The 15369-nt window shown below is 45.9% G+C and overlaps 1 protein-coding gene across 1 annotated transcript; it reads right to left on the bottom strand.

Moving 5' to 3' along the window:
• Positions 1 to 225: 225 nt before the first annotated feature.
• Positions 226 to 14979, bottom strand: LOC149443570 (uncharacterized; the record flags this gene model as incomplete). The annotated part of the gene is made up of 5 exons (XM_089655575.1): positions 14923 to 14979; positions 14630 to 14812; positions 759 to 986; positions 482 to 679; positions 226 to 364 (listed from the first exon to the last, which is right to left on the bottom strand). Coding segments are annotated over exons 1-5 (805 nt in total), but the record flags the coding sequence as incomplete, so codon positions are not given.
• Positions 14980 to 15369: the final 390 nt, after the last annotated feature.

Here is a 15369-nt window from a genome sequence, read left to right as displayed (position 1 = left end):
CAGCTGAACCCCAGAACCTCCATAAATCCAGTCTAGAGACATAAATTGTGTCTGCAGCACAGAGAAGGAAGATTATCCGAGAGAAATCCAGGAATACAGGACGGGGAACACAGCTCAGGAAAGTGACCAGGGGATTACAGGCTGATATCACCCAGTCCCCGCCCTACTCTGGACCAATCAGTGAGCAGTATGGGTGGAGGAATGGATTTAGTGTTCATGACCCACCTGTGCTGATCTCTGTAGGAGTGTCCTCCTCTATAAATGTCCCCGTTATTCCATCCTCCTCCATAGACTGCTGATCATCCCTCACATACGCCTCTTCTTCTGCTTTAACTTCAACTTTTATATCTATCAGATCTTCAACCTAAAACAAAATAATAATAGAAGAGCTCATCTGTAAAACATAAACTCCAATGTTGAGGCATCAAATTAAAAAAAACACTTCTATGAGTCCTTTTTCTGAATGCTCCATCCCACCAACCTTGTAATGGTGAGGGATGGTGTGACCTTCCTGTGTGGAATCCTGGGAATACAGAGGACGGGGACATCTCTCTGGTGGGTTCCTGGTATTAGATGGCTCCATCATCTCCTTGTGTCCTTCTGAAAACTCCTCCATCACTCCATACTCCTCTTTATACTCTTCTTTAACATCAATATTATCATCCCCGAGGATTCCACTCTGAAAGATATAATAAAACATTCATTGTAACAAACATGCTGTGTATAAATCACAACTACCAATAATTGTCATCATCTACCTGATGATGGTGAGGGATGGTGTGACCTTCATGTGTGGAATCCCGGGAATACAGAGGACAGGGACATCTCTCTGGTGGGTTCCTGTAGCTGGATGACTCCACCATGGTGTCCTGGTACAGATCTTTGTGTTCTTTTAGAAGCTCTGACTCTTCCATCCCCCCATCCTCATCCTCCTCCTCTTTTATCTCTTCTTTAACCTCAACTTTAGGATCTCTCAGGTTTCCACTCTGAATATATAATAAAATGACATCAATGGTAACAATGCAGATAATGTACAGATCCTAATGATACTATCAGTGATTGTTCCTCATCTACCTGATGATGGTGAGGGATGGTGTGACCTTCCTGTGTGGAATCCTGGGAATACAGAGGACGGGGACATCTCTCTGGTGGGTTCCCATGACTGGATCCATCTGTAGGAAACACACACACTGACTGAATCCATTGTTTCTATGTGTTTATCAGATGATGGGGGATCTAGGTGGATCCTCCGTACTGCTCTCTCCTTTACAATAAAGTCTCCTCTTACCCGGTGATGTGAGGGGCGGCTGATTGTCCATCATGACGTCCTTGTAGAGATCCTTGTGTCCTTCTAAATACTCCCACTCCTCCATGGAGAAATAGACAGTGACACCCTGACACCTTATAGGAACCTGACACACACAATGATACAGTCACCATCCAGACACATCCCTTGTCTGTTACTGGAGAATGTCCCAGAATTCCCGGCACCGCTCACCTCTCCTGTCAGCAGCTCAGTGATCTCTCTGGTGACTTCTAGAATCTTCTTCTTCTTTCTCTCTTCTATCAGGGAGGGAGGTGGAGGCAATGTGATGTCATATGATCTCCAGACTTCACAGGAGGAAAACTCTACATCTGAACACAAATAGTCACATCAAATGATATTCCCAGAATCCTCCTCACCTCTCCATTCAGGTCTCCATTTTATTAAAGCCCCACTTCAGGCTGAGGTATAATTCCCCCCACAGGACCCCCACACTACGCAGGGTATAGGCTTGTTGCAGCATTCTGATGTCATTACATACAACGCAGGACCAACAGTTCCACTTTACATGTGAGGATACCAAGGGGCCCCACATCCTAAGAGCATCAGAAAAATGCCAGATGGAGGGACATTGGGAGGAGGAGCTGTGAGGTCAGTGTGATGTCATAGGATTCTCTGACTCTGGTTGGAAGGACATTGGGAGGGGGAGCTGTGAGGTCAGTGTGATGTCATAGGATTCTCTGACTCTGGATAGAAGGACATTGGGAGGAGGAGCTGTGAGGTCAGTGTGATGTCATAGGATTCTCTGACTCTGGATGGAGGGACATTGGGAGGAGGAGCTGTGAGGTCAGTGTGATGTCATAGGATTCTCTGACTCTGGTTGGAAGGACATTGGGAGGGGGAGCTGTGAGGTCAGTGTGATGTCATAGGATTCTCTGACTCTGGATGGAAGGACATTGGGAGGAGGAGCTGTGAGGTCAGTGTGATGTCATAGGATTCCCTGACTCTGGATGGAGGGACATTGGGAGGAGGAGCTGTGAGGTCAGTGTGATGTCATAGGATTCTCTGACTCTGGTTGGAAGGACATTGGGGGAGGAGCTGCGAGGTCAGTGTGATGTCATAGGATTCTCCATTCCCCGCCACTTATAAAAGTGGTATAATCCTTTGGTATAGACTGATGAGGTGAGGTGACACCTCTCCACAATGAGGAGAATGTTCTGCCCCTGAAGGGGTTATTCTGGGTTCCCACACTATATATGTGTGTATCATCATCTGCTGGAGATAAAAGATGTCACAGTGACTATGGAGGACGGACATGACTATGGAGGAAGAGGACGGACATGACTATGGAGGAAGAGGACGGACATGACGGGGGGTTACTGGGTGTAAATAGGAAATAACATCTTATTACCTCCTCTGCTGCCACTTCCAGCAACGTCTCCTCTCTGCTTTCTCCCAACTCAGCTCTCACCCGGAACTTCCTGTCTGTGCCTGACATCACTTCCTGTCTGTGCCTGGCATCACTTCCTGTCTTCCATAGAGACTTCCTGTCTGGGTAGAAGTGAGATCCCCACCTTGTGGAGCTCAGAGGAACTGCAGCCCCGAGAAGCGTCTGGTAGTGTGATCCCGGCCTTGTGCTGGGTGTGTATGGACTGTAGATCCTTGTGTAGGGAGGAAATGACTCCTATCTGTGACTGCTGTAACCTGCTGACTGGCATCTCCTGTGAAATCTGACACTTGCACTGGATACACACAAGGCAGTGAGGGATTTCAGCCCCTCCCTTCTCCTCTCAGACTGTAATACAGAGAGAGCCAATCAGAAGAGGTATTAAAGGAGCCAATGACAGGCACTTTCTCAAGCAGGAGGTGCAGCTGCAAAGCATTGTGGGATATGCAGTCCTGAACAGAAATGGCCAGATAGGCTGATATGAGGGATGGAACTACAGAGACCAGCATGCTTAGTGAGAGCAGAGTGAAGGACTCCATCTTGTTTTTCCTGAGGGGGGGCAGTCTGCATGTGGCAGGAGACAGTCTGGACCTGGCAGAGAAGTGCTCAGGGTCAGTTCACTCCATGTTTAGGTATCTGCATCAGTCAGGGAACATCCAGCCTGAGAGATGTGGCCTACAGTAAAGTGCCTACACCGACAGTGTGAAGGGCTCATCGTGAGGTGACCACAGGAGCCGGTCATTTCCAGGACCATGGTTTGGGCCTTAGTCCCAGGATCTGGTGAGAGGGATTTTGCCCCCTGGCAGATGACAGGAACACGGCACACAGAGACATGACACTTCTCCCATACTCACCAGGCACTGGGTTGTGTAGATGGTCCTGCTATACAGACACAGTGTTTGCTTTGCTATACAAATCCTGCCACGGGATTACTGTGATGGATTTGGTAAAATGCCTATTTAGTTTCCTATTGAATATATATATATACGCTATTTCTATAAGTTTTATAAATATTTACTTTTATACTTTAATACATATGTTGTGTGAATATTTTCTGCCTGCTGGGCTTTGTGGTACTTTAAGAAATCCTTGCTTAAGAAATATTTGCTCACAGGAACAGACCCCCTCCCATCCTGTGATTTGGAAGACAAAAGAATGTTTTTCTCTTTTTAAGATAAGACTGAAGAAGATCACACCTATACCATGACGGAGATTGTTTTCGTGTAAAGTGACCAATCAAAGACTAATATAATGCTTATGCTGTTATCACGTGATGTTCGCATCATTTTTCATATATAAGCTCACGGTTTCATTTCAATAAATTAGAGAGAAGTTTTCACAGACCAAAGGTGTCAGTGTGAGTTTCTTTATGTGCGCACATTCCACAAGCTGGCCAGCGTCATAAATTTTGGACAGGAACAGATAAGCACTGGATGATTAAGTCCAAGACTAAAACAATTTGGTGCCAAGAAACCCGGGAACTGAATAATGAACCTGCAGCCAGCCGCCATGAAAAGGCGTTCGGTGTCAGTCAAACTGGACAGGCCGGAGAGCTTGATCACCTCTCGGAGCATGGTAAGATATATTTTGCTATCTTACCATTGCTTATCCTGTCTTTGTTGTTGATTCATACCTGTGCCTAGTACGGCTGCTAAAGGTCAAAGGCAGGTAACCTTGTATGCCCGGAGTTTATTTACATATACCTGCATGTGCTTATCTGTTACCTGGGTCTCTGTTGTGTGTTTTTATGTATCAGTCTTGAGGTGGAAGAGGAGTGGACCTACTGAGGGTTTTGACACATAATTTCTCTGGGTGTGTGGTAACCTTGTGTGTTGACCACAACAGAGGAGGTGTCGGATATGCGTCACGGTAATGTGACAGCGGGTGCCGTAACTGTTTGTGTGGGTTACGATGAGTTACTCAGTGGTCTGTACTCAGAGCCCACCAAGATAGACTGCTATGTTATGTCCTAAATGTGTGTCTGTAAGCTAATGTTTGCCATTCATAACAGAAGGTTGGGGTTTGTTAAGGGTTAAGGAAAGTCTGGACAGCAGCCTGTGAAGTGTCTTAGATTCCTGTTAGGAAGGACAGAGAAGGGGGGAGGAGATGGGTCAGACGCTGATAAGACCCCTAGAAAGGAATGTTAGCACGTGACCTGGTTGCACAGAGGGAGGGGGAGCAGTATGTTAAGGGATTAGTTAAGTTAGTGAAAGTATGTGGAATCACAGATAAGGGGGGTCGTTTACAGCCAAAAGAATGGCGAAGAAAAAAAAAAAAAGAAGAGAAGAAAGATGTCTTAGTTGACAAACATGTGCTGAAGACAGCAAGAAGTTTGTTATAATGTAGCCAAAGTTATCCACAAAGAGCAGTGGACAGAACAGGTATTGCTACAGGAAAAAAACAAAAAAAAAAAACTGTTTAATGTGTTAAATATTGAAAAGGATTACTGGCATGTCATATTGTGAAGGAAGTGAAGCAGTTAAAAAAGTTATCTAAAGTAGCGAAAGTTTGTAAGCTGAAGGTCAGGACTGGCATAAATCATTGTAGGAACAGAGAGGAATGTTATGTGATAAAGGTTTGCTGAACGTGACAGAAGCTTGGTAAAAAAACTGTAAAAGCGTTGCATAAAGAATGATGATAGAATTCAGAACAAAGGAGGCCAGGGACAGCCCTGCCCTTCATCTAACGCCCACTTTATGCCCACCACCCCAGCCCTGCCCAGTACACTTCCTGATGGCAGCCATCTTGCTGCTCCTGCTTTGTCCCTTCCTGCCCAGCCCAGTACACTTCCTGATGGCAGCCATCTTGCTGCTCCTGCTTTGTCCCTTCCTGCCCAGCCCAGTACACTTCCTGGAGGCGGCCATATTGGTACACTAAATTAGACAACTGGAAGGCCAACGCCTCGAGTGAGCCGCCTCTACCCAGTGTGTCCGATCTTACAAGTCAGTGGTACATTCTACGTGACACCGGATGTGCTGAGCAGAATTCCAAGTTGTCTATGGTCCACAGGACCCGAAGATATTGGACGTTTAAAAAGGTACCCCCAATTATGGTGGAACTGAAGCCTGGAGCTCCCCTACCCAGGAAACCACAGTACCCACTGAAACCAGCGCAATCCAAGGCCATTTCGAAGTAGGTCAAGTCCCTTGTGGCAAATGGTGCACTCATACCTTGTACCTCTCCATGTAATACGCTTTTGTTCCCGATAAAAAAAGAAGACACCCAAAGGAGAACCAGAGAAATACAGGATGGTACAGGACCTCCGAGCAGTGAATGAAGCCACTGTCTTAGAGACACCTATCGTTCCAAATCCCCACACTTTACTCACAGGGGTATCTCCAACAGCAAAGTATTTCACCGTGGTGGACCTGGCAAATGCATTCTCCAGCGTTCCCTTGTATCCTCCCTGCAGATACTTCTTCGCTTTTATCCATGAGGGGCAGCAATACACCTGGGCAGTTATGCCACAAGGGGGCGAAAAATTCCCTGAGCCAGTTTGCCAAAGCCATAACCACCATACTGGGCACGTGGCAAAAGGAACATTCGGCAGTGGTCCTTCTTCAATATGTGGATGACTGTTCCTCTGTGCTGATGACCTGCCCACGGCTGAAGAAGCCTCAGAGAGTTTACTATGTTACTTGGCACACCAAGGCTGTAAGGCCTCTAAACTGAAGTTGCAATGGTGCTCTACAACAGTTGTATTCTTGGGCCATTGCCTCTCACATGGAACAAGGCATCTTACGGAGGAAAGAGTTAAGGCCATCCAGAACTTGCCACTCCCTTTAGGCCAGAAGCCACTCCATGCCTTTCTTGGCCTCATATCCTACTGTAGGTCATGGATTCCTGATGCTTCTTGGTTTATGCAACCACTCTACGATGCTCTCAAGTCTGAGCCCTTCCATCTGTCCGAAGAGGCCGACTCCAATTTTTTTTGGCTCTAAAACGCTTATTTTCTTCAGCCCCAGCCCTGGTTCTACCAGACTACGAGAAACCTTTCAAACTGTTCATGTCTGAACGCCAAGGCCATGGCACAGGAGTATTGACCCAGTCCCACGGAGACTGCCTACGACCCGTAGGCTACTACTCATGCCGTTTAGACCCAGTGGCTAGAGGAGCACCGTCATGTCTGCGTGCAGTTTTCGCTGCTCGAGCTCTGCTGGATAAGACCTCTGATATTGTACTGGGACATGAACTTGTTCTTCTGGCGCCGCATGACATTGCTGCCATTTTAAACCAAGTCCAACCTAAACATTTGTCCACAGCGAGGCATCTTAGACTACAGTGTTCCCTCCAACTTCCTGATAACGTCACTCTCCTACGTTGCCAAACCCTGAATCCGGCCACTCTCCTCCCAATTGCTGAGGGGGGTAATGAAGGTAATGCAGAAAGTGGAGAGGATGATGGAGCCACTGAGCCTCATAATTGTCTTGAAGTGATGAAAATGGAAATCTTCCATCTCCCCACAGTGAGTGAAACACCTCTGCAGGATCCAGACTTCACTTTCTTTGTTGATGGTTCCAGATATGCAGATGAAGGAGGCAAATATTATACAGGATTTGCGGTCACTACTGCAGACACAGTCCTACAGGCAAGAGCCCTATCGCCAGCAATATCTGCACAGGGAGCTGAACTTCAAGCCCTTACAACAGCATGCCAGGTGGCGGAAGGAAAAAGGGCCAATATCTACACAGACTCCAGATACGCCTTTGGGGTGGCCCATGACTTTGGACCCATATGGAAGGCAAGAGGATTTATGACTGCGGCAGGTACGTCCCTAAAACATGGAGTAGCCATTGGACGACTGCTGGAAGCACTCCTTCTACCCACTCAAGTGGCTATTCTGAAGGTAAAAGCTCATGGGAAATTAAACTCCTCAGAAGCCAAAGGCAATAATCTGGCAGATTTGGCGGCAAAACGAGCGGCCATGGGATCACCAGAAATGGAAGGAGAGGTGACCGGAGAGTGGGAACCAATGTTCACTTTACAGACCTTACCTGTGGACAGAAGCTACCTCAAGGAACTCCAAGAAGCAGCAAGTCCAGAAGAAAAAGAAAGCTGGAGACGGAGAGGAGCTATTCTCAAAGACGGTCTGTTTGAGTGCAACAAGAGGCTTTGTTTACCCAAGAATATGTTTCCAGCTGTAGTCCAGTGGGCACACGGAGCAGCCCATTTGTCAAGGAGCCTCATGAACTCTCTCATCAACAAGTACTATGTAGCGCCTGGAATCACCACATTGACGAACAATTTTTGCAGAACATGTGCCATCTGTGCAAAATGCAATCCGGGACGCACAGAGAAGACACCACAGAAACACTTGGCCAAACCCCTATACCCTTTTCAAAGGATACAAATTGATCATATCCAGATGCCAAAGAGTGGGTGGTTGAGTACACCCTAGTGGTGGTGGACATGTTTTCCAGTTGGCCAGAGGCCTTTGCTGTAACTAACAGGACTGCTAAAACAACTGCGAAGAAACTCCTCACTGAGGTTGTATGCAGATATGGGCTTCCAGAGGTGATAGAGAGTGACCAGGGCCCCGCCTTCACAGCTTCAGTAACCAAAGAAATATGGGCGGCATTAGGAGTCACTCTGGCGTTCAATACCCTCTATCACCCCCAAAGTAGTGGGAAAGTAGAAAGAATGCTAAAAGTAGCCCAAGAGACTGGCATGAGTTGGCCAGACAGTCTGCCTATTGCCCTATTTAGTGTCAGATACACACCAAGAGAGAACACTCCCTATCCCCTTATGAGATTTTGTTTAGCTCAGCCCCCAGATTTGGTTGTTATTTTCCACAACAGTTGCAATTACAATTTGATGTGTTAACTGATTATGTGACTGTATTATTACGTGAATTAACCCGTATCCATGTCCAAGTGTTTTCTCCATTCCAGATCCTGAGGCAGATACAGGAACTCACAGCCTATTACCCGGAGATTGGGTATTAGTAAAGACATTTATGAGAAAACATTCTCTTGAGCCAAGATATGATGGTCCATTCCAAGTTCTGCTGACCACAGCCCCTTCGGACAAGGTGGCCGGGAAGAACACTTGGATACACGCCTCCCACTGCAAGAAAGTCCCAACCCCTGAGGAAAAGGCGTCATCTACACCATGACAACTATGTTGTATATCCTTTTTCTAATGAGTCTGACAGAGGCTCAACAGGTGGATATCACCGAAATAGGTGACACCACTATATTTTGGTACAACTCATCCAACACTCATGTAGCTATTTACACCTTTGATTTCTGTAGTATAGATCCCATGTGGTGCTATGACCATAATCTATATGATCTTAATACAACGAGCATGTTCCGATAGTAGTGACCAGGTATACATATGTGTCATGGATGATTACTGGGGACCAAAAGATTAGAATAAGATTGGAAGGGATTTGGACTGGTGAGTATGCTCTTGCAAAGGCCATTATGCCTCTCCACATCCTAGCAGAGAATACCCCTGACCCAATGCCTGGCCGTAGGAGGAAACGAAAAGCTCCTTCTGGTAGTTTTGACCCACATGTGTATATAGATGCCATTGGAGTCCCAAGGGGGGTGTCTAATAAATTTAAAGCCAGAGACCAAGTAAAGCAAGTTTTGAATCCCTGATTCCCATAACTGTTAATAAAAATGTAGATTAGATACATTACATATACTACAACCAACAGAGGTTTGTGAATTACACCAGGGATGCCCTTCAAGGAATCGTTGACCAGCTAGCCCCTACATCCTACATGACATTCCAGAATAGGATGGCTCTGGACATGATTTTAGCAGAAAAAGGAGGTGTCTGTAAAATGATAGAAGGAACGGAACATGTTGTACATATATTCCTGACAATACTGGCCGAATGGTCAGTCAGTTGAGTTGAAAAAGAATTCAGGGATCACAGACTCGTGGGATCAATATTTCAGTTGGATGAGTGGGTGGCAAAAGATACTTGCCCAAATAGGGGTAACTGTACTAATAATTCTGATTCTCCTGGTCCTGGTTGTATGCTGTGTTATACCATGTGTGAGGAAATTGATGAGCAAAGCTGTAGACAACAGAACACCTACCTTCCTGAACCAGGAACAAGAGGATCCCCACATGATAGATGAAGAAAAAACTTATACCCCGTTACGGTCCCTCCCCGCCAATAGTAATCTCACAATTTTGTAGGGATAGCATCTGACTTCCTTATGTACAAAGTCTGTGGCGGGGGAGGTGATGAAATAGTCATCACCTGTCTAACGTGCAGCATAAAAGAGTTCCAAGGTACATAAGGACAGATGAGCGAGGTCTTATAGGGACAGAGTAAAATAGTCATTTTAAGGGGGGACTGTGATGGATTTGGTAAAATGCCTATTTCGTTTCCTATTGAATATATATACAGTCATGGCCGAAATTGTTGGCACCCTTGATATTTCTCCAGGAAATCATGTATTTCTCACGAAACGTATTGCATTAACACATGTTTTGCTATACACATGTTTATTCCCTTTGTGTGTATTGGGACAAAACAAAAAAAGGGAGGAAAGAAAGCAAATTCGACATAATGTCACACAAACCTCCAAAAATGGGCTGGACAAAAGTATTGGCACCCTTTCACAACTGCGGATAAATAAGAATGTTACAAGCATGTGATGCTCCTGTAAACTCACCTGGGGCAAGTAACAGGTGTGGGCAATATAGAAATCACACCTGAAAGCAGATAAAAAGGAGAGACGTTCACTTAACCTTTGCATTGTGTGTCTGTCTGTGCCACACTAAGCATGGACAACAGAAAGAGGAGACGAGAACTGTCTGAGGACCTGAGAACCAAAATTGTGGCAAAATATCAACAATCTCAAGGTTACAAGTCCATCTCCAGAGAACTAGATTTGCCTTTGTCCACAGTGCGCAACATTATCAAGAAGTTTGCAACCCATGGCACTGTAGCTAATCTCCCTGGTCGTGGACGGATGAGGAAAATTGATGAAAGATTGCAACGCAGAATAGTCCGGATGGTGGATAAGCAGCCCCAAACATGTTCCAAAGACATTCAAGCTGTCCTGCAGGCTCAGGGAGCATCAGTGTCAGCGCGAACTATCTGTCGACATTTAAATGAAATGAAACGCTATGGCAGGAGACCCAGGAGGACCCCACTGCTGACACAGAGACATAAAAAAGCAAGACTACAGTTTGCCAAAATGTACTTGAGTAAGCCAAAAGCCTTCTGGGAAAACGTCTTGTGGACAGATGAGACCAAGATAGAGCTTTTCGGTAAAGCACATCATTCTACTGTTTACCGAAAACGGAATGAGGCCTACAAAGAACAAAACACAGTACCTACGGTAAAATATGGTGGAGGTTCAATGATGTTTTGGGGTTGTTTTGCTGCCTCTGGCACTGGGTGCCTTGACTGTGTGCAAGGCATCATGAAATCTGAGGATTACCAAAGGATTTTGGGTCGCACTGTAGGGCCCAGTGTCAGAAAGCTGGGTTTGCGTCCAAGATCCTGGGTCTTCCAGCAGGACAATGACCCCAAACATACGTCAAAAAGCACTCAGAAATGGATGGCAAAGAAGCGCTGGAGAGTTCTGAAGTGGCCAGCAATGAGCCCAGATCTAAATCCCATTGAACACCTGTGGAGAGATCTTAAAATTGCTGTTGGGAAAAGGTGTCCTTCCAATAAGAGAGACCTGGAGCTGTTTGCAAAGGAAGAGTGGTCCAAAATTCCGGGTGAGAGGTGTCAGAAGCTTATTGATGGTTATAGGAAGCGACTGATTTCAGTTATGTTTTCCAAAGGGTGTGCAACCAAATATTAAGTTAAGGGTGCCAATACTTTTGTCCAGCCCATTTTTGGGGTTTTGTGTGACATTATGTCATATTTGCTTTTCTGCCTCTGTTTTATATTTGTTCCAATACATACAAAGGGAATAAACATGTGTATAGCAAAACATGTGTTAATGCAATACCTTTTTTGTGTGAAATACTTGATTTTCAGGAAAAATATCAAGGGTGCCAACAATTTCGGCCATGACTGTATATACGCTATTTCTATAAGTTTTATAAATATTTACTTTTATACTTTAATACATATGCTGTGTGAATATTTTCTGCCTGCTGGGCTTTGTGGCACTATAAGAAATCCTTGCTTAAGAAATGTCTGCTCACACACACAGACCCCCTCCCACCGTGTGATTTGGGAAACAAAGGAATGTTTTTCTTCTCTATGAGATAAGGCCTGGAAGAAGATCACACCTATACATGACGGAGATTGTTTTCGTGTGGAAATGACCAATCAAAGACTAATATAATGCTTATGCTGTTGTCACATGACTCTCGCATCATTCTTCATATATAAGCTCACTTTCTCATTATAATAAACTAGAAGTATTCATAGACTGAACTTGTGTGTCAGCGTGAGTCCCTTCCAATGTGCGCACATTTCAAAGCTAGCGTCATAAATTAGGACAGGAACAGATAAGCAGTGGACGATTTAAGTCCATGACTAAAACAGCCTATTTCAGGCAGCAATTTTAGTTTAGTTACAATTTTTTAAGATGTTTTATAGTTTTCTATTAATTGTTGTTAATAAATGTTCTATTTATCTTGGACAGTGCACTGTGTTGTGGCTTTCTTCAGCCTTTGCAGGTCGGCAATCTTCTTCATTGCAGTTGGAGCTGATCTGCATGTCCCTAAAGCATTGCAGGACTCTGCTAGCTCCAGCTGCACTGGACAATCTTGCTTACCTGGAATTTCTGGTAATGTCCAAACGAAGTGTTTTCTGGCAAGTCCAGCTTTAGGACTGTAGCAGATAGGATTGCATGTTTCCGAGAGGTAAAACAGCTCCTTCAATCCTAAGCTGGGATACATAAAGATTGAAGTTGTCTGCTTGCTGTCTGCAGCTACTCCCAATCTTGGTTTGCTTCCTCTTGTGAAATGCTGCAACAGTTTACACAGAACACTCCATTCACGTTACATTGTTCACGTTTGGAGTAGCTCTTCATTCCATCCAGGGACTTCTACATAGCTTGGTGGGGTGTAGTTGTGCAGACTGCCAAAAGGGGGTGCAGCCAAGTAGACAATGTGGGGGGATCCTGTGGCCCAACTCTGTCAAGATGTTTCCCATCACCTCATCTCTAGTTGGGATTGGCATTACACAGAAGCCACATGACTGGAAAGCTGCTCTTGGAAGGACTATCAGTTATGGATGAGACCAGATACATGCAATGTCCCCCAGAAAAGAAGGGGCCCTAATGGGCAAATTGTCTATCTGCTCCACACATACCACTTGGATCCAACTTGTTGCTCATTCACATGTCAGTGTTTTGGCAACAAGAGGTGAGGAGGGAATGAAGTGAGGAACAAGTGTCCACTGGGCACATAAATTCCATAGGCACACACATCTAGAATCAGGCAGCTAAAGATCCTATGCTCCCCAACCAATCTCGGGGCAAGATGTTACACGGGGTGTAAAGCAAACTTAGTCTGGGTCCAGTTAGTCCAGCATAATGATAGTCCAAACAACAGAAGGCCTTCTTCTTATTCTCCCAACTTTTCTGTGTCTCTAGCATTCCTTGGCAGGCTTACTGTGTGTAAGTTGTGTCCTGGTGTCACGCCTGGTGTCCTGGATATTACACACTTCTTGTATAGTGTGTGTCAATGAAGTAGCACAGGGAACATATTTGGACAGCAGTGTCAGTCTCTGGGGAGGTGAGTGTTCCATGCAGGAGTCTTGGCCAAAATCAGCACCCCAAAAAGACAAAAGCTAGCCGACACTTAGAAAACAAGCTGCAATATTGTGTGTTCCCATATTGGGGAACGTTAGCCTTGCCCACAGAGTCCACTGAGAATTCTAAGCTCCCTTGGGGCAGCCACATGGTTAGCAGATAATGGCCAACCGCTACATGTGCCAGAGAACTTGTGTGATGGGGAACAGCTAAAACTATTTGCAGGACAGACCACCAGGTGAAAGCAGCAGAAAGGCCAAAGAGTCTAACCACCAATGCCTCTGGAAGGGTCACCTTTTAGTTTTCTTTCTGAAGTGCTGCTTTTTTAGTGTTCACTATTTGGAATTATTGGTAGCCATACTCAGAAAAGCACCTGTGTTGGATTCCCGACATGACCAAGCCTCCATTATTACCCCAAATGTATTTCTGACAATTTGAAAGACACGTTCTGCTACTTTCCAAATAATGTTTATTACAAAAAAACATACAAAATGAATGGGGAGAAGGAGGCTGCTGCTGCAGAGGGGGTGGGTGTGAGGGTTGGGGGGGTACAGTGCGTGGGGGGCTGGGAATGAGTGGTGGGGAGGGAATGCTGGGGGAGAGGTTGAATGGGGGGAATGGAAGACAGGGAGAATGTGGGGAGGGGCTGGGAAGGAGTGATTGGGAGGGAGTGCTGGGTTAGGGGTTGAACTTGGGGTGAAGGAAAGGCGGGAATGGAAGAGTGGTGGGGATAGAGGGCTGGTGGAGGGGTTGAATGGGGGGAATGGAAGACAGGGAGAATGTGGGGAGGGGCATTAAAGGGCTGAGGAGAGTGGGCAGGACGTGGAAGGTAAGGGTGGAAATGGGATTGAGAGGAGGGGTGTGTAGAAACAAGGGGAAGGGGTGTGAAAGTGGGGGTGTGGTCAAGGGGCAAAGTGGAGTGTGAGGAAAGCGCAGAAGAGGGATCCATGGGGAAGGAGGCATACTGGTCTTCAGGTGGGGTTTCTTGAGGGGGTTGCTCCAGAGTGGATATTTCCAGAATCGGCACCTCCAATGCTTGTTCCCCTGATGATTCCCCAACAATTTCAGCAGGGGACCTCTGTGGCAACCTTGGGATTGGCCCCAAACTACTGCACAGGGGTTGGGAGCCTCTGGCCAAAGGTGCATTTTGTTCAGCCCCTGCTTGACATAAGGCCCGGATATCATGACTAAGGTCCTGCAGCGCTGTAGTCTGATCCCTGACCGCGGTGACAAGTTCAAGCAGGGCTTCATGTTGGAGCCCCAGTAACTTTTCTATATTACTGGATGCATTAGAAAGCCTCCTTTGCTCCCATAATCTCTCCATGTTGAACAGCCTTTCCCCAAGCTTGAGAAGGGAGATGGGTCCAGGTGGACGGGGTGCCGATCCAGCCGCATCCAATGTTGGCTGTAAGGAGAAACAAACAAAAAAATGAAAGAGTGTAACACACAGCACAAGGGTACAGTAGGACAGGGGGCTCGTCTGACACCAAACACTAGCTCATGTTCTTGTCCCACCCCTAGGAACAGGTATTGCTGAATGCCTTTCCCTGACACATTACACTGGATGAACATTTGAACGAAATGAATGGTTTTGCATCTTTACCCAGACTGATACCTTCCTGCTGATTTGTCACATGCACATCACTCCCTCCAGCTCCTGACTAAGCAACGATCCGAAAAAAGTAAGTTACACATCACGGTGCCAAATCCTGCCCAGCCAGGAACGGAGTTATACTCTAAATGGGTGACTCATTAGGGAGAACATCTGTACCATCTCTTACCGGATGTTCAGGCAACTCAGGTGGAGGTGACGGCATTTCACACAAGTTTGGAGTGCCTGAACTTCCCTGCACCACAAAACAAAAAAAACAATGCATGACATTTCCCAAATACACATGTAACATATATTTGTACATCCCCACCCCATTACAGCAGTTCCTGTACCCCAACATCAGATGCAGA

The sequence above is a fragment of the Staurois parvus genome, unplaced genomic scaffold (genome assembly GCF_062004578.1).
Source record: "Staurois parvus isolate SC_StPar_1 unplaced genomic scaffold, SC_StPar_1.0 ptg000849l, whole genome shotgun sequence".
In the NCBI taxonomy this organism is placed as follows: Eukaryota; Metazoa; Chordata; class Amphibia; order Anura; family Ranidae; genus Staurois; species Staurois parvus.
This window is presented reverse-complemented; position numbering and strand designations above follow the sequence as displayed.